Genomic DNA, 25863 nt, shown 5'->3' with positions numbered 1-25863 from the left:
TTTGCCATTTTTTTGTAGCTCTTCTGTTTTTATCTTTGCTCTCTTGTATTAACTAGTATTTGAGTATGATTTGTTTTTTCCAGGTTTGTTATATGTGTGCTTTTCTTTCTCTTCAGCATGGAGGATTCTTTCAAGTATTTTCTGTAAAGCTGATTTTGTCTCCAAATATTCTTTTAGCCTGCTTTAGTTGTAGAATGTTCTTATTTCTACATCTATTTCAATGGATAGCTTTGCAGGATAAAGTAACCTTTGTTGACAGTTGTTATCTTTCAGAACTTAAAATACATCACTCCACGCCTTTCTGGCTTTTAAAGTTTGTGTTGAGTAATCTGCTGTGATCCTGATGAGCTTGCCTTTGTAGGTAACTTGATTTTTTTCTCTAACTCCTTTCAATATATTTTCTTTGGTTTGTACGTTTGGTAGTTTAATTATAATATGGCAAGGATAGGTTCTTTCCAGGTTTTGTCTTTTTGGTGTTCTAAAGGATTCCTGTATCTGCATAGGCATCTCTTTCTCAATTTGGGGGAAGTTTTCTTCTGTGATTTTTTTGAAAGTACCCACTATACCTTTGGAGTGAAATTCTTCTCCTTCTACTATACCCTGTATTCTTATGTTTGATCTTTTCATAGTGTCCCAAAATCTTGAAATTCCCTTTCATATTTTCCTATTACTTTGTCTTTCTCTTTGTTAGACTGTATTAGATCTGCCACCTGGTCTTCTAGTTTAGACATTCTGTCCTGTCCTTCATCCATTCTACTCGTGATATTTTCTACAGAGTTTTTTATTTCATTGACTGTGTTCTTCATTGCTAGTATTTATGAATGGTTTTTCTTTATTAGTTCTATTTCCTTATTTATGTCTTATATACCCTTAATCCTGTCAACTAGGAGGTTAAGATTTCAGGTCTGTTGAGGGTTCCAAATCTGCTTGTGACCAAGTGAAACCCTTCCCTAATGAAGAACAGATGAGGAAACAACACCACTATAAGTCAGAAAGCAACAAATAACAAGCCCAAAATATAGCTTATTGACAGTAAGATGCTTGCTGTGGGCCGGCAGCCGGGCCAAGTGTCAAGTGTTGATGGGCTGACCGCCTTGCTGCGGGCTGCAGGCGCTTGGCCAGCAAGGAAGATAGCGCGCTGGAGGCCAGGCTCGGGGGTAGGTTGCTGGCCCTGACAGGGGGAGTTACTGGGCGTGCGTGAGTGTGTGTGCCACACGAACCGCGGGAAACAACTGGCACCGACGTTAGCTGTGGTGTCACCATCCTCCTCATCTCGGGATGCTTCTAGGAGTTTGTTGCACCGCTGAGTCATGCGGGGACAGAAGGGCGGGTTCTCCGTGGCCTCAGTAGCACTTAGCACCACGGTGGGGGGCCAATGTGGAGACAGAGGGGAAGGGGCCTTCTAGGAGGGGAGTTCCGAGTGGTCCTTAGGTCACCGCTTTGTCCGAAATAAATCAGAATGAATTATACAGAAAAGCCCAATGAAATAACAAAAGATGAGTGGATGGAAAAACTCAATAACTTACATGTGCAACAAGCAGACATGAACCATCTCATCATGAACTACCTGGACACAGAGGGCTTTAAGGAAGCAGCAGAAAAGTTTCGAATGGAATCTGGTATTGAACCAAGTGTGGATCTAGAAACGCTTGATGAGCGGATCAAGATTCGGGAGATGATTCTGAAGGGTCAGATTCAGAAGGCCATCGCCCTGATCAACAGCCTCCACCCAGAGCTCCTGGACACAAATTGGTACCTCTACTTCCATCTGCAGCAATAGCACTTGATTAAACTCATCCGCCAGCGTGAGACTGAGGCAGCATTGGAGTTCGCCCAGAAGCAGCTGGCAGAGCAGGGTGAAGAAAGCAGAGAGTGCCTCACAGAGATGGAGCACACACTGGCCTTGCTAGCCTTTGACAGTCCTGAGGAATCGCCCTTTGGAGATCTCCTTCACATGATGCAAAGGCAAAAGGTGTGGAGTGAAGTTAACCAAGCTGTTCTAGATTATGAAAATCGTGAGTCCACACCCAAGCTGACAAAATTACTGAAACTGCTACTTTGGGCTCAGAATGAGCTGGACCAGAAGAAAGTAAAATATCCCAAAATGGCAAATCTCAGCAAAGGTGTGATTGAGGAGCCCAAGTAGAGCCTGTGTAGACCCAGCACACAGGACTCATCTCCCCTCAGGCTGCCACTGACAGATTCACTGCAATAGAGAACCTTTTCCCCTGTACTTTTCTTTAAACTTGCATCATTTTAAAAGGAAAAAGAGCCTTTTAAAAGCTGGCAAACCCATGGTGAAGGACACCATCTCTGGAAGCCTGGCATGGTCTGTGCACTCTGCATCCTGAGGGCTGCACTTGCTGCAGTTGACTGACTCTCCAGCGCTCCTGGTGTTGCTGTCAGGAAGAGCTGTTTGCCACTGAGCACTGCATTGCTACAGAGTGTCAGTTCAACTGAAGGCCTCATGATTGAAGTATGGAAGAAGCACTGACGTTCTCTTGCTCTCTGTTAGATTGTAGGTGGATGGTATGTTTTCCTTATTTTCTTAAGTCTTGTCAGGACTTCATGTTCAAGTTCCTTTCTCTCTCTCTCCCTTATTCCCTCCCTTCCTCCCCCCCCCCCAAGGAAAGACTATATAAATTTGTAAATCCTAATTCAAAGATGATTTTTTTGTGTGTGGGTATCGAGTTTGACTTGTTTTTGCCTTTTGGTTTGGGTTGTGTTGTTTTTTTGGAAGATGTGTGTGTGAGGGGTGGGGATATGTATTTTTTATTTTTTTCAAATATATTTTGGTGCTGTATGTGATGAGAGGCTCATTCATAGCAAATCAATGAACCATTTCTTGTAGGCAGCTTTGTTGAAAATAAAGGTTTCTCTTTGATTTCATGAAAAAAAATGTAGCTTATTTAAGAATGGCAAATCAGACCATCCATCAGATTTAACTTATAATTTATCCTAATATGGAAGGTGTAATTAGCACTTCCATTTCAATCCTATATACCAGGCTTATTTGGTGGGTGCTGACCTGGTGTAATCTGTTATCTTTTGGGATGATTTTAGTCTCACTTATGCTTCTGACTTTTAAAGTTTGTGTTAAGTAATCTGCTGTTATACTGATCAGCTTGCCTTTGTATGGGGCTTGATTTTTCTATCTTCTTTCATTATATTTTCTTTGGTTTGTGTGTTTTGTAGTTTAATTATAATATGAAAGTGAGAGGTTCTTTCTTGATTTTTTTGTTTGTTTGTTTTTTAGTTTTTCGAGGTAGGGTCTCACTCTGGTCCAAGCTGACCTGGAATTAACTCTGTCATCTCAGGGTGGCCTTGAACTCATGGCAATCCTCCTACCTCTGCCTCCTGAGTGCTGGGATTAAAGGCATGCGCCACCACGCCCGGCTCTTTCCTGATTTTGTCTGTCTGGCATTCTAAAGGCTGCCTGTATCTGCATTGGCATCACTCTCCCTATTTGGGGGAAGTTTTCTTCTATGATTTTCTTGAAAATACCTGCTGTACCTTTGCAATGAAATACTTCTTCTACTATGCCCTGAATTCTCATGTTTGATCTCTTCATAGTGTCCCAAATGTCTTAAAATTTCCATTCAAGACTTCCTATTAGTTTGTCTTGCTCTTTGGTGGACTGTATTAGATCTGCAACCTGGTCTTCTAGTCTATATATTCTGTCCTCTCCTTGATAAATTTTACAGGTGAGACTTTCTTCAAAGTTTTCTATTTGACTTACTCTGTTTTACATTTCTAATATTTCTTTTTTTAAATTTTTTGTTTGTTTTTATTTATTTGAGAGTGACAGACGTGAAAAGAAGCAGATAGACAGAGAGAATGGGCCTGCCAGGGTCTCCAGCCACTGTGAAAGAACTCCAGACTCGTGTGCCCCCTTATGCATCTGGCTAATGTGGGTCCTGGAGAATAGAGCCTCGAACAGGGGTCCTTAGGCTTCACAGGCAAGAGCTTAACTGCTAAGCCATTTCTCAAGCCCATTTCTAATATTTCTGATTGGCATTTTCCATTATTTTTATTTCTATTTCTTTATTCATATCTTGTATTGACCTCCTTATTTCATTAAGTTGGTTTTCTGTGGTCTCCTTCAGGAGTTTGTTTTCTTCTCTGATTCCTTTGATTTCTTTAGGTATAGATACAATCTTTTTTTTTTTTTTGAAGTCTTTGTCAGGCATTTCATCTAAAACTGTCTCACTGGAGGTCATTTCTGACCAAGAGAAATAGGTGGTAAATCCTATTGCTGAAGACTCCACATGATTGGGCTGCAAGGTCACTCATAAATCTTGATAGAATTGAGCTGAAAACTTCCTCTGTGTAGACCAGATGACACAAATATGGAAAAAGCTATGCTGCATGAAGCTCCATGGGAGAGAAAGAAGTCATCAGTGGAGATCAACAACAGTGGACACTGCAAGCCTGAAGTTTGGCCAGTCAGGCCAAATGAGCCAACTGGTGCAATAGTGGCATGTCTGTTATGGGGGAAACCAACCACTCTCCAATTTGACTGGAGGCCTTCTTCACAGGAGGGAATATATGTATTATAATGAAAACCTATGACATGAGCTCTAGGTGGTGTAACACCTGCTGGTGTCTGGCTAAATGCATGTATTATGCTCACCAAGTTGCCCAGTAAGCACTTCTCTTAATGTTTATACCCATATATTAATGCTACTCTAATTTTTTGTTAGAGAAGCTTCTCTTTTCAGATGGCTATGACCTGTGGAATAACTCAAAAGTCACCATAGTGCTGAGAAGAAGTGACAGAGAAATGATCATCACTGAAACATCTCTATCACACTTTCCATGGCCCAGGCTCCATTGTGGAAGAGGTGGTGGAAAGAATGTAATAGCCAAAGGAAGAGTAGGGGTCCTTATAATAATCTCTTTCCGGGCTGGAGAGATGGCTTAGCGGTTAAACGCTTGCCTGTGAAGACTAAGGACCCCGGTTCGAGGCTCAGTTCCCCAGGTCCCACGTTAGCCAGATGCACAAGGGGGCGCACGCGTCTGGAGTTCGTTTGCAGAGACTGGAAGCCCTGGCGCGCCCATTCTCTCTCTCTCCCTCTATCTGTCCTTCTCTCTGTGTCTGTCACTCTCAAATAAATAAATAAAAATTTAAAAAAAAAAATCTCTTTCAGATACAAAATGGCCTAGCTATCCATGACCTCACAGTGCCTGGCACTACCTACACAAGGTCCTCATACTAGGAAGAAAAGATGATGACATCAAAATAAAAGAGAGACTGATTGAGAAGAGGAGGGGATATGATGCAGAGTGCAGTTGTGGAGGGGAAGTGAGGAGGGAGGGAATTATCATAGTTTGTTGTTTATGCTTACAGAAGTTGTCAATAATAATAAATAGGGTTGGAGGGATGGCTTAGTTATCAAGGCCTTTGTCTGCAAAGCCAAAGGACCCAGGTTTGATTCCCCAGGGCTCACTTTAGCCATATGCACAAAGGGGGCACACATCCAGAGTTCATTTGTAGTGGCTGGAGGCCCTGATGCACCCATTCTCTCTCTCTCTCTCTCCCTCCCTCTTTCTCTATCAAATAAATAAAAATAAAAAATTAAATATTTTTTTTTAAAAAATAGGATCTCCATTTAGATAAAATGACTAGGAATGATATTATGGAGGTTTATTCCTTTATCTGGCTAATAGATAATTGTTTTTCTCTTTTGATCCATCATTGTTTTTATACCTCATACATGATAATTTCTATTTATATATGTTATAATTTAATTAACTTATGAATATCTCTCACAGAGTACCATTTGAATCTGATCTTGAGATATCCACGTACCTCCTTCTTTTTTTTTAAATTTTTATTTATTTATTTGAGAGTGACAGACACAGAGAGAAGGACAGATAGAGGGAGAGAGAGAACGGGCGGGCACACTAGGGCTTCCAGCCTCTGCAAACGAACTCTACATGCATGCACCCCCTTGTGCAGCTGGCTAATGTGGGACCTGGGGAACTGAGCCTCGAACCGGGGTCCTTAGGCTTCACAGGCAAGCGCTTAACCACTAAGCCATCTCTCCAGCCCCACATACCTCCTTCTATCAGGAGAAAATAATTAGCCTGAATTTTCAGTTTTCTTTAAAAGTTTTTGTTAGATTTTATTGGATCAAGAGAAGAAAGTATAGAGAGGTTTGGACCAGTGGGAGTATGGGTATCCTCCCCCTCTGCCCTTATGCTGGGCTGGGATGGGGGAAAGACCTGGAGGTTCAAGTGTCAGAAGAGATGCACAGCTGAGAAGAAACCTTGCTTACCCAGTAAGCATGTATTTATAATCTATTCTGGTAGGATTCACTCTCAGGCTCAGATGAGTTCCGAGAGAGAGCTGATTGGTATGGAGTCAGGGAGCTGGCTCAGGAAGAGGCCAGCCATGACACCAAGTTTTAGGGCTGAGCTTAAGCAACTACATTGCCAGAATCATATTTAAACCTTAATTCTAGGAAAGTGGAACTTCTTTCCAGGGAGGGGACTAAGGTTGTTTATGAAGAAACAGATCTAGGTAACTATTTTTTGTGTGGTTTTTCAAGGTAGGGTCTCACTCTAGCCCAGGCTGAACTGGAATTCAATGTGGAGTCTCAGTGTGGCCTCGAACTCATGGCAATCCTCCTACCTCTGCCTCCCAAGTGCTGGGATTAAAGGAGTGTGCCACAACACCTGGCTCTAGGTAACTTCTTTATGCAAGAGATAAGGAGAGGCCTCATCCTTTTCTGATCTCCAGCAAAATGCTGATTGCAAGGGCATACTCAAGGACCTTCCTGCCTTTTACTTTCAGGGCCCAGTCACCCTAAACTACATCAATCTCCCCTCTGAAGAAGCAACCCTAACTGCCCTTAGGGAATTGGACTGATGACTGATCTTACTCCTTCAAGCTGAGTGGGATTGTTGAGTGTGGCGGTTGGGAAACATCTTCAGAAGGTCTATCTAAAGGACCCAAAAGTGAATTAATGCAATGCAGAAAGACAGCCCTGGAAGAAAATGTTGGGGTGAAAGAATAAAAGCAAACTGAAGGTCTTTAGTTTCCCCTCTTATAGACTTTTATGACCTGAGTTTTGTTTTTATGGTTCCATTGAACTTTGAAACTTATTTCTATATGTATTCATGTCTAAAATATATTTAAGGGCTGGAGAAGTGGCTTAGCAAGTAAGGTGCTTGCCTGCAAAACCTAAGGGACCCAGGTTCAATTCCTTAGTACCCACATAAGCCAGATGCACAAGGTGGCACATGCATCTGGAATTTGTTTGCAGTGGCTGGATGCCCTGGTATGCCCATTTTCTCTCTTTTAAATGTTTTTAGTTTTTAAATCATTTTTGAGAGAGCAAGAGCAAGAGAGAGAGAAAGAGGCAGAGAGAGAAAGAATGGGCACGCCAGGGCTTCCAGACACTGCAAACAAACTCCAGACACATGCTCCCCCTTGTGCATCTGGCTAATGTGGGTCCTGGGGAATTGAGCCTCGAACCGGGGTCTTTAGGCTTTACAGGCAAGCACTTAACCACTAAGCCATCTCTCCAGCCCACATTTTCTTTATAAAAATAAAGAAAGCAAAAAGTCTTTGCGAGCCACCAAGTTAATAATCATTGTCTTGTGATTAATCACATGATTTCTCCAAGGGTGAACTTTCTTAGGCCTGATTCAACAAGTAGTTCTACTCCTGAGAGAGACATGGGCACTAAAGCAATTCTATCCTATGTTTTCTAATTTGGGCTGCCTATGAATGTATTGCCTCCTGGGATTTTTTTGTGGTATGAAAAGTTAGTACTCACACCAGTTTCTCAGGAATTGTGACAAAACACACACACACACACACATATATGTGTGTACGTGTGTGTATCTTGCTTTCTTGTGAGCTTATAACTCTTCTACTTGTCTCAGTGCAACATTAAGTTGTATAGAAACTCTGTTTTATGTATTCCATATCTTCTAGAGAGAAATGGAAGAAACTTTCCATGCCTTGTACCTGAAAGTACCTGTGTCCATCATCTAATGGGTCATATAAAAGCAGGTATAAAACTTACATTCAGTAGTATGCTTGTTTGTGAGTATGTTTATATGTGTATCCAAGCTGTTTCTTATTCCTATATAGTATGACAATAGCTCCATGTAAAAGTAGTGTATGTTGAATTGATACCTATCAAAACATTTGAAATGATACAGTAAAGCCAAACTTCCATATGTAATATTTTAAATTCAAAGTCATATATGCTTTCTAAGAAAATAGGACAAATATATATCTTTTTGCTTATCTTTAACCTTTGCTAGATTTTGTTGAGGTTTCTTTAAATTTTACCCCAAATTCCCATAATTTTATTCATATATGTACCACAATTTATGCATGTATAAATAAGTGCTTTGTGTTTAAATTACTGAAATAACCACAAAATTTTTGGTGTTACTATTGCCTCACTATAATCTGATCTCTGCATAAGTATACATCAAGATATTAAAATATTTTAGAAGGGCTGGTCAGGTAGCTCAGTGAACAAGCATTTACTTGAGCACTTAAGTTCAGATCCTCATAACACATCTGAGAAAGCAGGACCATCTCCAATTCCAGTATGCTTATGGCAAGAAGGGAGACAGAGACAGAAGAATCACCCAGAAGCTCATGAGTAAGCTCATTTGGCAAAGGCAGCAATGAACAACTGAAGACTGCCTCCAACAGGGTGGACAATGAGGACTGATGCCTGATATTGTCCTCTGACCTCCACATACATGCTTGCACTCACACACAAACATGTTTTAGTCATTTTTTAAAATTGTTCTTGAAAATAATATTGCTCTGAGAATAGAATGGAAGCTTTTTATTATACTAGGAAATTACACAATGTAGCTTCTCCATCTGTCTCTAAACAAATCTCCTCCCAGAGTGATCATGGTCTCAGTTTTTCTCTGTTTTTCAAATATTGTAGTACTAACCACACTAGACATGTAACTAAAGTGTTCATGGATATATCTTTCAAGTGACAGGCTTGTGTATTCAGGTCTCCTTTTTAAAGAATATGTAAGGTTAGGCTTTTTTTCCACTTATGTTTCAGAAATTTGATCATCTATCAAAATCAAAAGATATACTTATTTTAATTCATAAAACATATATATGCTAATTGTGAAATATGAATAAAGTTATTTATTGTAACATTACTCAGAATTCCAAAATGTTAGAAACCAAAATGTCTAAAAGTTAACTAACTAGCAGTTTCCTTACAATAAACTGACAATTATTAACATGGCAATAAGGAATATACTTGAATACCTAATCCATCTCTGTGAATATAATCACATTAATGAGTGTTTGGCATAGTTGCTGAAGAATGAAATAGTTTTAAACATAATTTCATTTATGGTGGCAAAATTAGGCAGTAATACAAAGATCAGTTAAATTCCAAAATGAGTGATGAGAGTGATGAACCCTTGACATGAGATATATACCTCCTCAGTTCTCACACATATAACATGCAGAGTTAAGTCTATATAGAAGATGTTTTCTGCTTTTTAGGAGACATGTCATGTTACCATTCTCTATTATACTTGGATTTTTCAAATAGATAAACTGAAGACTAAATAGCCTGGAAGATAAAGAGGGAGAAATTATCATTAATAAATATCAAAGATGTTATAAATATGACAAGAAAAATATCCATTAAGAATCATTGGTATAACACTAGATTAGGAACAATGAAAGAAGATCAAATATTATTTGATTATGTTTGATGCACAAAAAGAGCTTCATTTTTTGGCAGATCCAAGGTTGGACTAGGAGAGCCAAGTAGTCCTGGTGGTTTAAAGATCTGAGTAAGAATGATATGATTGAGGGAAGGGATTATACAAGAAAGGAATTTGGAAGAAAAATGGAATTTTTTCTCCACATTTCTTGAAAATTCCTCTAAAAGGGACAAATAAGTGCTGAAGAGGTTGAGTGTAAAACAATACTGTTGAAGATGTCTTAAAAGATATGTCACTAAATATTTTAGGTTACTGTCAGAGATTCAAGCCTATAGTGCTCTTACCTTTTACCTGCTGTGGATGCTGTTTCCACTGTGTTTCCAGCTCATGATGTTTTGAAGTATCAAAATAGGCTGTTGGGTTCATTTACCTTGATTCAATCTCTTGGAGTAAGGGGAGAAGCATTATCCAGTGTTTCAGAGGCATGAGCAAAGTTAGGAGAGTACCACACGAGATCAGGGATCTTTGCAATATCTGATTAGCCAGTAATGACCTGGCCTTGCACCCTAATGACCTAATTTTAGATTTCTATCATGGACCTCTCCAGGTTGATACTGGTCTGATCCAGTGATCTTTCTGACATTTCAGAGTCTCCAAAAGATGTTGAGTTAGTTTTTAAGTGGAAAAATAAGGTCCATACCAGCAGTAGCCTGTTAATTAGTATGACAAAAGCCTGAGTTTTGTGGTAAAATGAACACACTGATTAGTTGAAAAAAATGTTTTTGTAATACAGTAGTTATAATAACTTTGCTTTCTTACTTGCACCTCTCTCTTTTTCTAAAATCTCTAGCTGAAGATCATGAGAAGAAATAATCATAGCAGTGCATCTGAATTCATTCTCTTAGGGCTCCCCATCTGGTCAGAGCAGCAGAGCATGTATGATGCCCCATTCCTGGCCATGAACCTGACCACAGTGCTGGGGAACCTGTTCATCATCCTGCTCATCAGGCTGGACCCTCACCTCCACACCCCCATGTACTTTTCTTCCTCAGCCACTTGGCCTTCACTGACATCTCCTTCTCATCAGTGACAGCTCCAAAGATGCTCGTGAATATACTGACGTAGAGTCACTCCATCTCATACTCTGGGTGCATTTCCCAGGTATGTTTTTTCCTATTTTTTGCAGATCTTGACAGCTTCCTTCTGACCTCGATGGCCTATGATAGATATGTGGCCATCTGCCATCCACTCCACTATACCAGAATCATGAGTCAGAGCATCTGTACCCTACTAGTTACTGCATCCTGGTTCTTATCCTTTGCTGGTGCCCTTGTGCACACCCTCCTCCTACCCCGTCTCTCTTTCTTTAGGGGAAAAACTCTCTACCACTTCTTTTGTGACCTCTCTGCCTTAATTAAGCTGTCCAGCTCAGACACCACCATCAACGAACTGGTGGTCATACTTATTGTGGGATCACTAGTCATCACGGTGCCATTCATATGCATTCTAGTCTCCTATGGCCACATTGGGGCCACCATCCTGAGACGGCCCTCCATCAAGGGAATCTGCAAAGCCTTGTCCACATGTGGCTCTCACCTGTCTGTGGTTTCTCTGTACTATGGAGCCATTATTGGGCTCTACTTTTTCCTCTCATCTAGTAGCACCAATGACAAGGATGTCATTGTGGCTGTGCTGAACACTCTGGTCACCCCCATGCTGAATCCCTTTATCTACAGTTTAAGGAATCGAGATATTAAAGGAGCTCTGAGAAATGTCCTCAGTAAGAGAATATTTTCAGAGTGAACTCTCATCTCTATTAATCAAATATGACACCTTCTCAATACCATCCATGTACCCTTTTCTCTCTGAATTTCTACAATTAGTGTATCTTGATAAGGAAATCAACTTGGGTATAGTTTTCTTGCTATTTTAATGTTGTCAGTCTTTAAAGTCATGTAGAAGACTTAAGTAAACATACTTATACCTTTTTTTTCTCATGGTACTTATGTTTTTAAAACATTTCAAATTCTCATATGGGTCCAGTTTTTAGTCTTTCATTAAATTTTTATATGAAAATTATATTTCCTGTGGTAAGTCCATAATTTTCTTTGTGCATTTGATTTTTTTTTCTGTTTTTTTGAGGTATGGTCTCATTCTAGCCCAGGTTGACTTAGAATTCACTATGTAGTTTCAGGCTGGCCTTGAACTCACAGCAATTTTCCTACCTCTGCCTCCTAAGTCCTGGGATTAAAGGCACCACCACACTTGGCTGTGCATTTAATTTTATAATATACTTGGGAATAGAAATGTTTTTGTCTTAATTCCTTAATTATTTATTGTTTTATTTTTAATTTTAATTGATCAATACAATTGTGCCTATTTACAGAGTTCCCTGTGATATTTCCTTATATGTCTAGAATGTTCCAACAACAGAGTATGTAGAACCTCAAATGTCTATTATGTCTTTGTGGTAAAAACATTCAAAATCTTCTTCTTACTGTTTAAAATATATAGTATATTATTTTGATCCATAGTCAATTAATTGCTCAATAGAATACAATAAATTATTTCTCTTAACTGTGTGGTGCTGGTGACTACTGGGGAGACTAAAAACTCATAAGAGCTGAGAAATGGCAGCTAAATGTGCAGCATTTAATGCATCATCCTTATCACACAAACTCAAGGAACACTGTAGAAGAGGTGACAGAAAGAATGTAAGAGCCAGAGGATGGAGAGCAATGTTTTAGAATACTGAGCCTAACAACATTTGGACAAAGATGAGTGAGGAGGGCAACAAAGACATCAAATTATAAAAGGGAGTAGCTGGAAAAAAGAAGGTTCAGTGAAATGGCAGTTGGGGAGGGGCAAAAGAAGATAGTGGGAAGGGATTATTATGAAATTACAGTACATACATGTACCATCACTTAGTGGTCCAAGCAACCTTCTGGCATTGAATAATTTTGACCAGCAGTGGGCAGACAGTTCTAACACCATTGTTGGTGAAATTTTGGCACACCATGAGAATCTGGGCAGCCAGCATAGAAATTTAAGTATTGGGTTTATTTTGATGGACAATTTTTTACCCAATTCTGTATCTCCTAGAATATAAATGCTATTATTCAAAAAAAGACACATTTCATTACTTCTGGGTAAGATGGTGGCTTAAGAGCTATGCCAAACCAACCTAGGGAGGGATTAAGCAAAACCACAGCAAAATACACTCTTCTTCTGAAAAGTAAAAGTGTATATGTTATTATCAGCCACAGCAGAGAAGTGGGAGAGACCAAGATCTACTAGAAAGGAGGAAACCTGCCAGAATACCCCTGAGGCGCTGTGGCCTAGATCTGTGTGCCTGCCCAGCCCAAATGTAGAGCTGCAGGAGCAGAGACCAAATAAGGGGATTTTCCAATCATATCAGCCTCCTCTCAAACTCAAGAAACCTTAAAGGGAGACAGCAGAGACCAGCTGAGGAGCTGCTGAAGGGGATACAGGCGAGACAAGCTGAGCTGTTCCAGTACAACTCCAGGCTTCCCACCCCACAACCATCAGAACCACAAACCTCTGGAGAACTCACTCAGTTCCCAGAAAGAGGACATTCAGCACAGCTGATCAGAACACCAGATCCACAGCACAACAGAGAGGGATCAAGGTGGGCACTCAGCATTGGTGAGATCGGAAGCCACCCCAAAAGGTAACAAGGCCGACTGACAAAAATGCAGGTTCATAGGCCTAAACTGAAAGTGTTAATCTCTCTTTCCATGTCAGGGCAGGTTATGGGTTACATATTCTTGGTTGGCTTTACCATTCTCAATTGAGCTGTATTTGGGCATTAACTATTGTGGCCTTGAAGCTTTCAGATTTATAGTGCTTTTGTATTCTTCTGTCATTATTGGGGGCAGGGTCTCATTCAAAAACAAGGCTGACCTGGAGCCCAATTCAGAACAGAAATATCAACGTCCCAGCTGACAGGATTAAGGGTGTAGAGCAACAACACCCTTAGGGATTTTGGCTTTGTAAGATAATCTGTTTGTTTTAATCCCTACACTTGCATACTCTGGTTTTTATTGAATGTGTATATTGCTCAGTTGGATTTTAGAATTTTCCAGTAAGTTGTTCCACCCAGCCCAATAGAATACTTGAATTGCAGGCAAACTCAACACCTAGAATTACTTCTGCTGTTAGATATATATGCTTCTGAATTTGAAAATATGAAAGAAATGGATGATTTCCTTGATTCATATGAAATACCAAAAATTAAATCAAGATGAGATGAACCATTTAAGTAGACCTATAATGAGTACAGAGACCCAAGCAGTTATAAAAATCTCCCAATTAAAAAAATGTCAAGGCCCAGATGGATTTACTGGTGAATTTTACCAGACCTTGATGGAATAAATAACACCAATCCTTCTCAAACTTTTCCATAAAATAGAAGAGGAATTCTACTGAACTTCTTCTACAAAGCCAGCATCACCCTGATACCAAAACCAGACAAATACAGAACAAAAAAGAAAATTACAGACCAATCTTCCTCATGACCATAGATACAAAATATTGGCAAATAGAGTACAAGAATATATCAGAAAGATTATTCACCCCAACCAAGTAGGCTTTACCACAGAGATGCAGGATGGTTCAACATATGCAAATCGATAAATGTAATATACTATATAAATGGACTAGAGGACAAAAATCACATAACCATCTCAATAGATGCAGAAAAGGCATGTGACAAAATTCAACATCCTTTCACAGTAAAAGCCCTACAGAAACTGGGAATAGCAGGAACATATCTCAACATAATAAGAGCTATTTATGACAAACCTACAGCTAACATAATACTAAATGGGGAAAACTTGAAGCTTTTCCACTCAATTCAGGAACAATACAAGGGTGTCCACTGTCCCCACTGCTATTTAACATATTACTGGTAGTCTTAGCTATAGCAATAAGTCAGGAGGCACTCATAAAAGTGATACAAATTGGAAAGGAAGAGGTCAAATTATCATTATTTTCAGATGATATGATTCTATACATAAAGGACCATAATGACTCTACCAGCAAACTGTTAGAGTAGATAAATACTTTAAGCTACATAGAAGGATAAAAAATAAACACACAGAAATCAGTAGCTTTCCTATATACTAACAACAAAATGTGGAGGATAAAATCATGGAATCGTTAAAATATAGTACAATTGTAAAATAATGTACCTTGGAATAAACTAACCAAGGAAGTGAAGGATTTCTACAATGAGAACATTAAAACATTCAAGCAAGAAATTGCAGAGGACACTAAGAAATAGAAAGAATACCCAATGTTCCTGTATTGGAAGATTCAATATTGTGAAAATGTCAATCTTACCAAAAGCAATCTACACATTTAATGTAATCCCCATTAAAATTCCAATGGCATTCTTCATGGAAATAGAAAAAAAACATCCAAAAATTCATTTGGAATTACAAAAAGCCTTGAATAGCCAAAACAATTTTGAGCAACAAAAACAAGGCTAGTAGTATCACCATGCCCAATTTTAGGCTCTATCCTAAAGCCATACTAATAAAAATAGCATGGTGCTTGCACAAAGACAGGCACATAGATCAATAGAACAGAATAGAGAACTCAGATGTTAATCCAGGCAGCTACAGCCATCTGATTTCTGATTTTTGACAAAAATGCCAAAAGTGTTCATTGGAGAAAAGACAGCCTCTTCAACAAGTGGTGCTGCAAAAACTGGATATCTATATGTAGAAGAAGGATGAAAATAGATCCTTGTCTTTCTCCCTGCACAAGAATCAAGTTCAAATGGATCAGGGACCTTAATATCAGACTTGGAACGGCTAGAGGAAAAAGGATGGGGAACCCTTCAACATATTGGCATAGGCAATGACCTTCTGAATATAAGCCCAATTGCTCAGGAAATAAAACCACTAATCAACCACTGGCATCTTATATTTTGTACAGCAAAGAACACTGTGAATAGAGAAAAGAGACAATCCACAGAACAGGAGAAAATCTTTTCCATCTATACATCTGACAGAGGATTAATATCCAGAATATGCAAAGATCTCAAAAACCAAAACAATAAAAAAAAAATCAAACAGCCCAATTAAAAAATAATATGTGGAACTAAATAGAGAGTTCTCAATAGAAGAAATACAGATAGCATATAAACATCTAAAAAAATGTTCTACAACCTTAGCCATCAGGGAAATGTAAATTAAAACTACTTTGAGGTTCCATCTCACTCCTCTCAGAATGGCTACCATCAAGAAACAAATGACAATAAATGTTGGTGAGGATGTGGTAAAAGGGGAACCCTTCTACACTGTTGGTGGGAATATAGTCTGGTACAGCCATTGTGGAAATCAGTGTGGAGGTTCTTGAGACAGCTAAAAATTGATTTACCATATGATCCAGCTATAGCACTCCTAGGCATATATACTAAGGACTCTTCTCACTACCTTAGAGACACTTGCACAACCATGTTTATTGCTGCTCTATTCACAATAGCTAGGAAATGGAAGAAGCCTAGATGTCCCTCAATGGATGGATGGATAATAAAGATGAGGTACATTTACACAATGGAGTTCTATTCAGCAGTAAAGAAAAATGAAATTTGCAGGGAAATGGACAGACCTGGAAAGGATTATACGAAGTGAGGTAACCCAGGCCCAGAAAGCCAAACGTTGCATACGTGGATACTAGCTAAAATGTTTAGACTTGTGTATGAGCTGGAAACAAAAATTCATAGCAGAGGCCAGTAAGCTAGAAAAAGGCTATAAAGGATAGATGAGAGAAGGTCTATAGGGAATGGTATTGTATATATGTAAATAGAAGACAGATTACAGGGAGTAGAATGGCCTAAGTGAGGCCAAGGGAAGAGACTGAGTAAAAGAGTGGGGGTAGTGTCAATCAAAACTCAAGATATTCTGGATAAGACATATGGAAGCCTGCTTTTTTGGATAATGGCACCTCCAGAAGCCATAGATTTTTTTACTAGAAATTTTTTAGTGCCAGGGTTGTGATACCTTCCAATGAGTTGTTGGCCAGGGAGGTCCTTGTTGCCTCCAAAACATTACAGGCTATTGCCAAGGCCCTTGGTTATATGACCAAACAGGTGCAATAGTGACATGTTTGCTCTGGGGGAAACCAATTGCTCTCTAATTGGACTGGAGGCCCCCTCTATGGGAGGGAATGCATGCCTGATACTGAAAATCTAATCAAAGCCTATGGCAGGGAGTTCATGAGCCTTAGGGGTATAAAAGCCTGCTCTTTTCTGGCTAAATGCATATATTATGCTCACTAAACTGCTCTGTAAGCACTACACTTAGTGTTCATATTCATATATTAACCCTACTCTCACTTTTGATTTGAGAATCTTCTATTTTCAGATGGCAATGACCCCTGGCATGACCCAAAAGGCAGCACAGTGCTGAGAAGAAATGACAGAGGTGTGTCCAAGGCTGAAACATCTCTATCACATCCTCCAAGGCTCAGGGTCCATTGTGGAAGATGTGGTGGAAAGAATGTAAGAGCCAAAGGAAGAACATGACTCCTTACAATGCAACTGTCCTGACAGAAATTGACCTTGATATCTACAACCTCACAGTGCCTAGTAATACCTTTACAAGACCATTATAATATGAGAAAAAAAATGATGACATCAAAATAAAGACTAATGGAGAGAGTGAGGGGATATGAAGGAGAGTGGAGTCGTGAAGGGGAAAGTGGGGGAGGGTCCTTCCCTTTATTGTCTATAAATGTAGTAGTTGTCTATAAAAATAAAATAAAATGAAAACTTCAAAAAAAAAAAAGCAAGAAGGTAGATTCCACAACAACCTGTTTACAGATCTTAGTGACTCTGTGTACCTGTTAACAGTAGTGCTTCATCACCAGATTATAGCAGAGTCTACCCCCAGAGCTTGAAGTTACACCTGGCATAGATCCCTGGGTTCAAGACCTCCAAGAGCACACTAGAGGCTTTGTCCAATGCCTCATACTATGAATTTTGGCAAGAGGATGAGATCGACCTTGCCATGCTGTTTAAATAATTCAAGACATTACTTTAATGACTATCCTTAGGATCTGCTCCGGAGTAAAAGATGACCACCATAGTGTGTTGAGGCAAAGATTCAAACATGCCTTTTTATTAAATGTGTAATCTTGGGGTATTATTCAGTTTTTTGAATCTACAGTTTTTCAAATGACCACTTGAGGTTGTCATGGGGATAGAATTAGATGACATGTAGCTGGAGTTAAGGCATTTGCCTGCAAAGCCTAGCAACCTGGATTTAATCCCCCATACCCACTTGAAGTCAGATGCACAGTGGTACATGCATCTGGAGTTTGTTTGCAGTGACTGGAGGCCCTGGCCCATTCTTTCTCTGCCTCTCTTCTCTCTCTCTCTCCATGCTTGCAAATAAATAAATACATAAATAAAATATTTTTAAAAATTACATGGCTTATTTTTAGATATGCTCTTAGAACTAAAGTGATGTTTACTTTGTCACTAAATTTCTATATATTTGAGAGAAAGGCAGTGTTGGCTGAATTCCCGAGGGAAAAGAAACAGTGTGATAGTTATTATCTAAGTAGAGTAAAATTTCTTATGTTCTCCATACGGGGTATGGTGACCTATGCCTGTAATCACAGACATGGGAGGTAGGAACAGGATGATCAGGAGTTCAAGGCAAGCTTAAGCTACAAAGCCAAATTTGAGGCCATCCTGGGCTTCATGAGACCCTGCCTCAAGAAAAATCCTGAAAAATGTAAATTCTATAATATTTCAAGGTTGCTGGGTATCTAGATGCCTGAGTGAAAAGGGAGTTATAGCTTCATAAAATGGGAATGGAAAAAATTCTATAAATATAGGTAGAAAACCAAGACACATTTTTTCTTTTTCTCCTTTTTTTTTGTGGGGTATGTGTTGTTGTACATGTCATGGCAAGCATATGGGAGTTTAGAGGATAAGTGTGGGCATCAGTTCTTGCCTTTCACCATGTTTGAGCAGGATCTTTCATTCCTTGCTGCACTTTCTAGGCTAGCTAGTCATGAGATTTTGGGATTTTCTTGTCTCCACATGCCATCTTGTTGTAGATCTACTGGGATTGCAGATGCTGGCTATATCATCCAGCTTTTTATGTGGGTTTTGGAAATACAAACTCAGATACCCCTTAGACACTATAGTTTTAATAAACTTGAATTTTAAGGAAGGACCAGCCCTAAAATTTTACATTTAATGATACAAGACAAAAATATTTTTCAATATTTAATAAAATAAAAATATGGTCTTATAAAACATATTCTATTTTATTATTCTTCCTAACAGGTATAGAAATAATATAAGCAAAGCATTTTGCTGAAGACAAGTAAGAAACATTTTCAGATATTTGTGTGTATGCTATTGAAAAAATAAGATCATTTAGATGTAAAAAGAAAAATATCAGTTTATCAGATACCAGAATGAGTTTTCTTATTCCAGAGTTTCCTTAAAGCCCCTTTCATGTCTTTATTTCTCAGGCTATAAATGAAGGGGTTCAACATGGGAGTGACCACTGTGTACATCACTGAAGCAATGATGTTATTGTCGTTGGTGTTGTTGGATGGGGGCAGAAAATAGAGACCAATGATTGCCCCGTAATAGAGGGCCACAACTGAGAGGTGGGATCCACAGGTGGACAAGGCTTTGCAGATACCCTTGGTAGAGGGAACTTGGAGGATGGTGAATCCAATGCGACCATAAGAAATTAGGATACATAAAAAAGGAAGCATAATGGCTGCCAACCCTGCAGTAAAGATTACTAATTGGTTGAGAGATGTGTCTGAGCAGGACAACTTGAGCAAGGCACCAAGGTCACAGAAGAAATGGGGGACAATGGGGTCAGCACAGAAGGAGAGCTGGGCCAAGAGGAGGGTATGCAAAAGAGCACAAGCACAAGCAATGGCCCAGGACATAACCACCAGTGTGACACAAAGGCTCTGACTCATGATGGTACTGTAATGTAGAGGGTGACAGATGGCCACATACCTGTCATAGGCCATTGAAGTGATAAGGAAACTATCTAAGTCAGCAAAGAATATGAAAAAGTATGTCTGCGAAATACAACTCTTATAAGGGATGGATATGTGTCTGGTCTGCATGTCCATCAACATCTTTGGGACAGTGACAGATGAAAAGGAGATGTCAGTGAAGGCCAGGTGGCTGAGGAAGAAGTACATGGGGGTGTGGAGGTGAGGGTCCAGTCTGATGAGCAGGATGATGAGCAGGTTCCCCAGCACTGTGGTCAGGTACATGGCCAGGAACAGGCTGAAGAACACGCCCTGCTGCTCTGGCTTGATGGGGAGCCCCAGGAGGATGAATTCAGATAAAGTGCTCTGGTTGTCAGGTCTCATACCTGTGAATCAACTCTGCTGGAGAAAGCCGAAGGGAATATTTTAGAGTAAGAAATTGTGACATAGATGTTTGTTTGACTTAGGGAATAGCTTCATTTATAGGTCTAAATATAGGCCACATATTTTGCTGCAAACATGATAGAAAAATGGCAGTTTCAAATACACAGCCAGTTCTCTCTCAGTATGGTCCCAATCGTTGTAAATGATAATAATTACAGTTAATATTTACCACATGTTTTTCTTATCTACTATTCCAATAGGGTATGCGCACAGTCAAATCAATAGTTGTAAATAAATGACCTAGCTAGGCACTATTTTCATTGCCACTCCAGATGAGGGTAGTTGAAGCAAGCAATCTTCCAGTTACAGAAGTAACAAGAGGAGAAGATGGGATGTAGACTCAAGTACTTTGATTCCAAGGTTGTTCTCTGGAAGCAAAGCAATTATTTGATATTAGAAATCTCATTACCTTTGATAATTTTGCTCAAAATGAACTGTTTAATTCTGTATCTCTTGCTTGTCTACACAGTCCATGATAGTTCTAATTTGTTCAGTGTCTTTTGGTCCAAGATCTATCATAGATAATTAATGCATGTACATTATACATTGGTTAATAAACTAAGACATGTTATAGCCAAATAAATTCATTGCTGTAGCTTCCATAACATTCTTACAGCATACCTAATTCAGAAACTAGTGGGACCCAATTTCTAATGAACCACAAATTTCCAAACTTAAAAGGCAACATACATTTTAAGATAAATTCTAATATTTATTGTTTCTAAAATAGCCTTAAGAAAAAAATAAATGAAATAGTTTTAAGGGTCTTATTTTTCTACCTAGAATAGTTGGAAAATATCTGCATTTTAATTTTTAAAAATATCTTGTTTTTATTTATTTATTTGAGAGAGATATACAGAAATAGGCAGGGAGAGACAGAGAGAGAGTGAGAAAGAGAGAGGGAGCCTCCAGCAACTGCAAACAAATGGCAGATGCATGCACCACCTTGTGTATCTGGCTTATGTGGATCCTGGGGAGTCAAAGCTTTAGTTTTGCAGGCAAGTGCCTTAACTGCTAAGCCATCTCTCCAGCCCAATATTTGTATTTTAAAAAGTATTTTATTTATTTACTTATCTGAGAGAGAAGGGGGGGGGCAAATAGATAGAGAGAGAATGGGTGTACCAGGGCTTCTAGCCATTGCAAATGAACTCCAGATGCATTAACCACTTTGTACATCTGGCTTACATGGGTACTGGGGAATTGAAACTGGGTCCTTTGGCTTTGTAGGCAAGTGCCTTTAACTGCTAAATCATCTATCTCTACAGCCCAATATCTGTATATTTTAAAAAGGCATGGCATCACTGTAATTCATCTAAGCATGCTATAGAGCTAGTGATCACAACAAAGATATTTTACAAAGATAAGTCAATGAAGCAGTACAAAAACATGGTCTAAATACAAAAGTTTATAATAAATAATTTACAACTGACAAGTGGCAACATAATTTAGTGGCCAAATAAGGGTGTACACTTCTATGAATGGTACTGAAACAGTTGTCCATTCATACAGAAAGAAAGTAACAGCATATTTCTACCTTATACCACACATAAGAAATCCTAGGTAGGCTGAAAAATTAAACAAATATAAGAAGCAACATTTCTGAACTATCTAGAAGGACATATCAAAGCTTCTATTTATAAGTTTAAAATAGTAATAAATTTCTTAAGCAAATAACAAAACTTTAAATCCCAGTAAGTATGACTATATTAAGATATTATGATCAGGGCACATTGCTTATATTTATGGAGATTTCAATAAAAAGTTTAAAAAGGGCTGGAGAGATGGCTTAGCGGTTAAGCGCTTGCCTGTGAAGCCTAAGGACCCTGGTTCGAGGCTCGGTTCCCCAGGTCCCACGTTAGCCAGATGCACAAGGGGGCGCACGCGTCTGGAGTTCGTTTGCAAAGGCTGGAAGTCCTGGCATGCCCATTCTCTCTCTCTCCCTCTATCTGTCTTTCTCTCTGTGTCTGTTGCTCTCAAATAAATAAATAAAAAATGAACAAAAAATATTTTTTAAAAAAAAGTTTAAAAAGATAGTTTCTGAACTACAACCACCACCACTATAACAACAAAGTCATAGAAAGTAGGAGATACATTAAAATTGGGAGAATGTTTAATGTCCCAAGAAGAAAAAAAAGATTAGTATGCAAAGTACAGATAAAATTACTATGATTCAGCAAATAAAATGCAAAAACTTTAATTAAACTATGGCAAACAAAATAACCTAGAAACTCACAGAAAATAAAATTCAAATGGCCAGAAAGCATGCTTTAGAAGAATCTAATTTTAGCTGATAATGAAGTACAAATAAAGTAGTAACATACCATTGATAAAACATTTTAACCAGAACACTATATGACAAGAATGTGAAATAAAGAACCCCTCTTAAATTATTATTAAATATACAAATTTTCTCGGCCACTTGAATATAACTCATAATGCCTAAGAATTACATTCTATTTAATGCATTAATTTTTCTCCATTCATGTTCTGAAGAAGTATATTCCATTACCATTTGTAGCTTTGGTTGTAAGAGTGAGGAATTGAAACAATTTCTGGGAGTCAATAAAAGAAGAGATGCTAGTTTATTAAACTATTATATCCATCAGTAAAAATGAATTAATTCTATACCACACATGTCTGCATGGATAAATCTTTTAAACTAATTCAGAATTAAAACAGATATAAAATCGAGATTATTATATGACATATCCATCAAAACACTGAAAAGTACTACTATGTGTTATAAATGGACACATAGTGTGATAGAATAGAACTATGTATTAAAAGGTATTTTCCAGGTGTGGTGGTGCACACCTCTAATCCAACACTCGGGAGGCAGAGGTAGGAGGATCACCATGAGTTCAAGGCCACCCTGAGACTACATAGTGAATTTCAGGTCAGCCTGAGCTACAGTGAGACCCTACCTTGAAAAATGAATTATTTTTTATAAAAAGGTATTTTAAAACTGCATGATGGGGCTGGAGAGATGGCTCAACAGTCAGAGGCACTTGCTCGCAAAGCCTCATGGCCCAGCTTTGATTCCCCACTACCCAGGTAAAAGCCAGATGCACAGGTGGTGCATACATCTGGAGTTTGTCTGTACCAGCAAAGATGCCTGGTACTTCAGTCTTCCTCCTCTTTCTTTCTTCCTTCCTTCCTCCCTTCCTTCCTTCCTTCTTTTCTTTCTCCCACTCTCTTTCTCGCTCTCTCCATTTTGAAAATAAAGGAAAGTATTTAAAAATTTTAATTTTGGATGGTGGGAGGGGGAGGGGAGCTGGAGAGATGGCTGAGTGATTAAGGCACTTGCCTGTAAAGCCTAATGACCTGAGTTTGATTACCCAGTACCCATATAAAGCCAGATGCGTAAAGTGGCACACGCATCTGCACTTTGTTTGTAGTGGCTGGAGGTCCTGGTGCTCTCATTCCCTTTCCCTGCCGGGTGTGGTGGTGCACACCTTTAATCCTAGAACTCAGAGGTAAGAGGATCATTGTAAGTTTGTGACTGAGACTACACAGTGAATTCCAGGTCAGCCTGGGGTATAGTGAGACCCTACCTCAAGACACCAAAAAGAAACCTGATTTAAAAAAAAAAAATCACAGAATTCTTTGATTCCAAACCCCTTGCTTCTAACTGCCAGGCCATATTGCTTCAGTGAACACCATGATGGAAAAGAGACATTCACCCACAGACTCATTAACAGTTAGGTGGAATTTGTGATTTCCAAAATGCTATTAAATTGATGTATTTCACAAGCCTTTTATAAGATTGTCGAGACAAACAAAGCATTTAGGATGCCCACTAATTGACTTATAAAGATAGCTGATCATAAATAGAAGTTCTGAGATCTAGTACCAAAGCAGATAAGACCCAACCCAACGGTTTTGCACTACCTTGTTTCTAACAATAAGGGAAAGATTACAGGAACCATGGTACACCTCCACTTGAAGTAGTCTGTAACCAATAAGATGAATTGGGAAAAATTTTGTGATAAAGTTTTTGAAAGTAAATCATAGAAAAGCATATTTAACTGTTACCAGAAATACACATTGCTGTTAATTTTAAAGATGGAAGGATGTGCTCACTACTGGGATACCAAATAGTCAATAACATGTGGAATGAAATGGGTAACATTTTCCTAGACAGAACAGTACAAATTTTAAAGAATTATATTATGTCCACCCTGGTTACTTGAGATGGCATACAGAAATTATATAAAGTTCCAAGCACAACTGTAGTCGTCTGTAAAATGTAACAGCTGACCATTAACCCCTGCTCCCCCCCCCACATATGTGTGAGCATGTGCATGTGCACCTGCACACAGACACACACATATATCACACACACAGAGGCATTGCTGAGTGGAGCACACAAGCACTGCCCTTACCTTACTCCGTGAGAGATAAATTCAAATATTGTTAGTTCCATGAATTTATTATTCATTCTCTGTCCAAAAGACTTGGAGCTGGTGTGGAGAGAGAAGTCATAATCTGAACCATGACATGGGAAAGAGGCACATCCTCTCTTTCACCAGCTCCAAGGCAATGACCAGGGAACCCTCTTTACCAGCCAAGTTGTGAACCCAGGGGACCAGCTCCACAAGTTTCTTGTAAGAGACAATTAAGGAGTGATAACTTCATTTCTCTTAATATTCCCAGTGAGAATGAACATTTGTTAGATGCTAAAGATAGGTAACTCCTTTGAGAATATAAATGAGGATGTTGTTTCTTAGCAGATTCATTTATTTATTAAAAATCTTCATAGTTATGAGATTATTCAACCATCACAATTTCTGAGGTATACAGTACTTCCACTATTTTACTGAGTTCAAGAATGGCACAAAAGAAAATGCTCAAGTGAATTTTTTTTTGTTTTTTGTTTGTTTGTTTGTTTGTTTGTTTGTTTTCAAGGTAAGGTCTCATTCTAGCTCAGGCTGACCTGGAATTCACTATGGAGTCTCAGGGTGGCCTCAAACTCACGGTGATCCTCCTAACTCTGCCTCCTGAGTGCTGGGATTAAAGGCGTGCGCCACCACACCCGGCATCAAATGAATTTTTGAATCAAATGCATTAACTTCAAAATGAGCACCTAGTTCTCTTGTACCATGATGTCTCCCTTATAAGAGTGGAATGTACATATGGATTTCTTCCTTTCCATGTTCAATTTGGCGTTGGAAAGAAGGGCACTAATAGTCTATAAGGAATAAGAACACTTATCAAGGAATAGCTATTTTTCTTCCTACAGAAACACTTGGAATATATGCAAAGACTATAGTCCATTATGGTAAATGATTATAATTGATATACTAAAGATATACTTTAAAAAGTTTTTTTTGTTTATTTTATTTATTTATTTGAAAGTGACAGAGAGAGAAAGAGGCAGATAGAGAGAGAATGGGCACGCCAGGGCCTCCAGCCGCTGCAAACGAACTCCAGATGCGTGCGCCCCCTTGTGCATCTGGCTAACGTGGGTCCTGGGGAATCGAGCCTCGAACCAGGGTCCTTAGGCTTCACAGGCAAGCGCTTAACCGCTAAGCCATCTTTCCAGCCCAAAATATACTTTTTTATGAGAGAGACAGAGACAGAGACTGAGAAAGAATTGGTGCATCAGGGCCTCCAGCCACTGCAATCAAACTCCAGATGCATCACCTTGTACATCTGGCACCTGGAGAGTTGAACATGGGTCCTTAGGCTACACATGCAAGTGCCTTAGCCATAAGCAATCTC

The 25863-nt window shown here is 39.0% G+C and overlaps 1 protein-coding gene and 2 pseudogenes across 1 annotated transcript in view; 2 read left to right on the top strand and 1 right to left on the bottom strand.

The window, feature by feature from the left end:
• The first annotated feature begins 1459 nt into the window (after positions 1 to 1459).
• LOC101609017 lies at positions 1460 to 2241 on the top strand (annotated as a pseudogene).
• Positions 2242 to 10540: 8299 nt separating this feature from the next.
• LOC101610445 lies at positions 10541 to 11522 on the top strand (annotated as a pseudogene).
• Positions 11523 to 19137: 7615 nt separating this feature from the next.
• LOC101610729 (olfactory receptor 3) overlaps positions 19138 to 25863 on the bottom strand; it is a 53462-nt gene continuing 46736 nt past the window's right edge. The window contains exon 3 of the mRNA XM_012949710.2: positions 19138 to 20081. Within this exon, the coding sequence (XP_012805164.2) occupies positions 19138 to 20081 (944 nt within the window). The remainder of the gene's footprint in view (positions 20082 to 25863) is intronic.

Source organism: Jaculus jaculus, chromosome 1 (genome assembly GCF_020740685.1).
Source record: "Jaculus jaculus isolate mJacJac1 chromosome 1, mJacJac1.mat.Y.cur, whole genome shotgun sequence".
NCBI classification, from domain to species: Eukaryota; Metazoa; Chordata; class Mammalia; order Rodentia; family Dipodidae; genus Jaculus; species Jaculus jaculus.
This window is presented reverse-complemented; position numbering and strand designations above follow the sequence as displayed.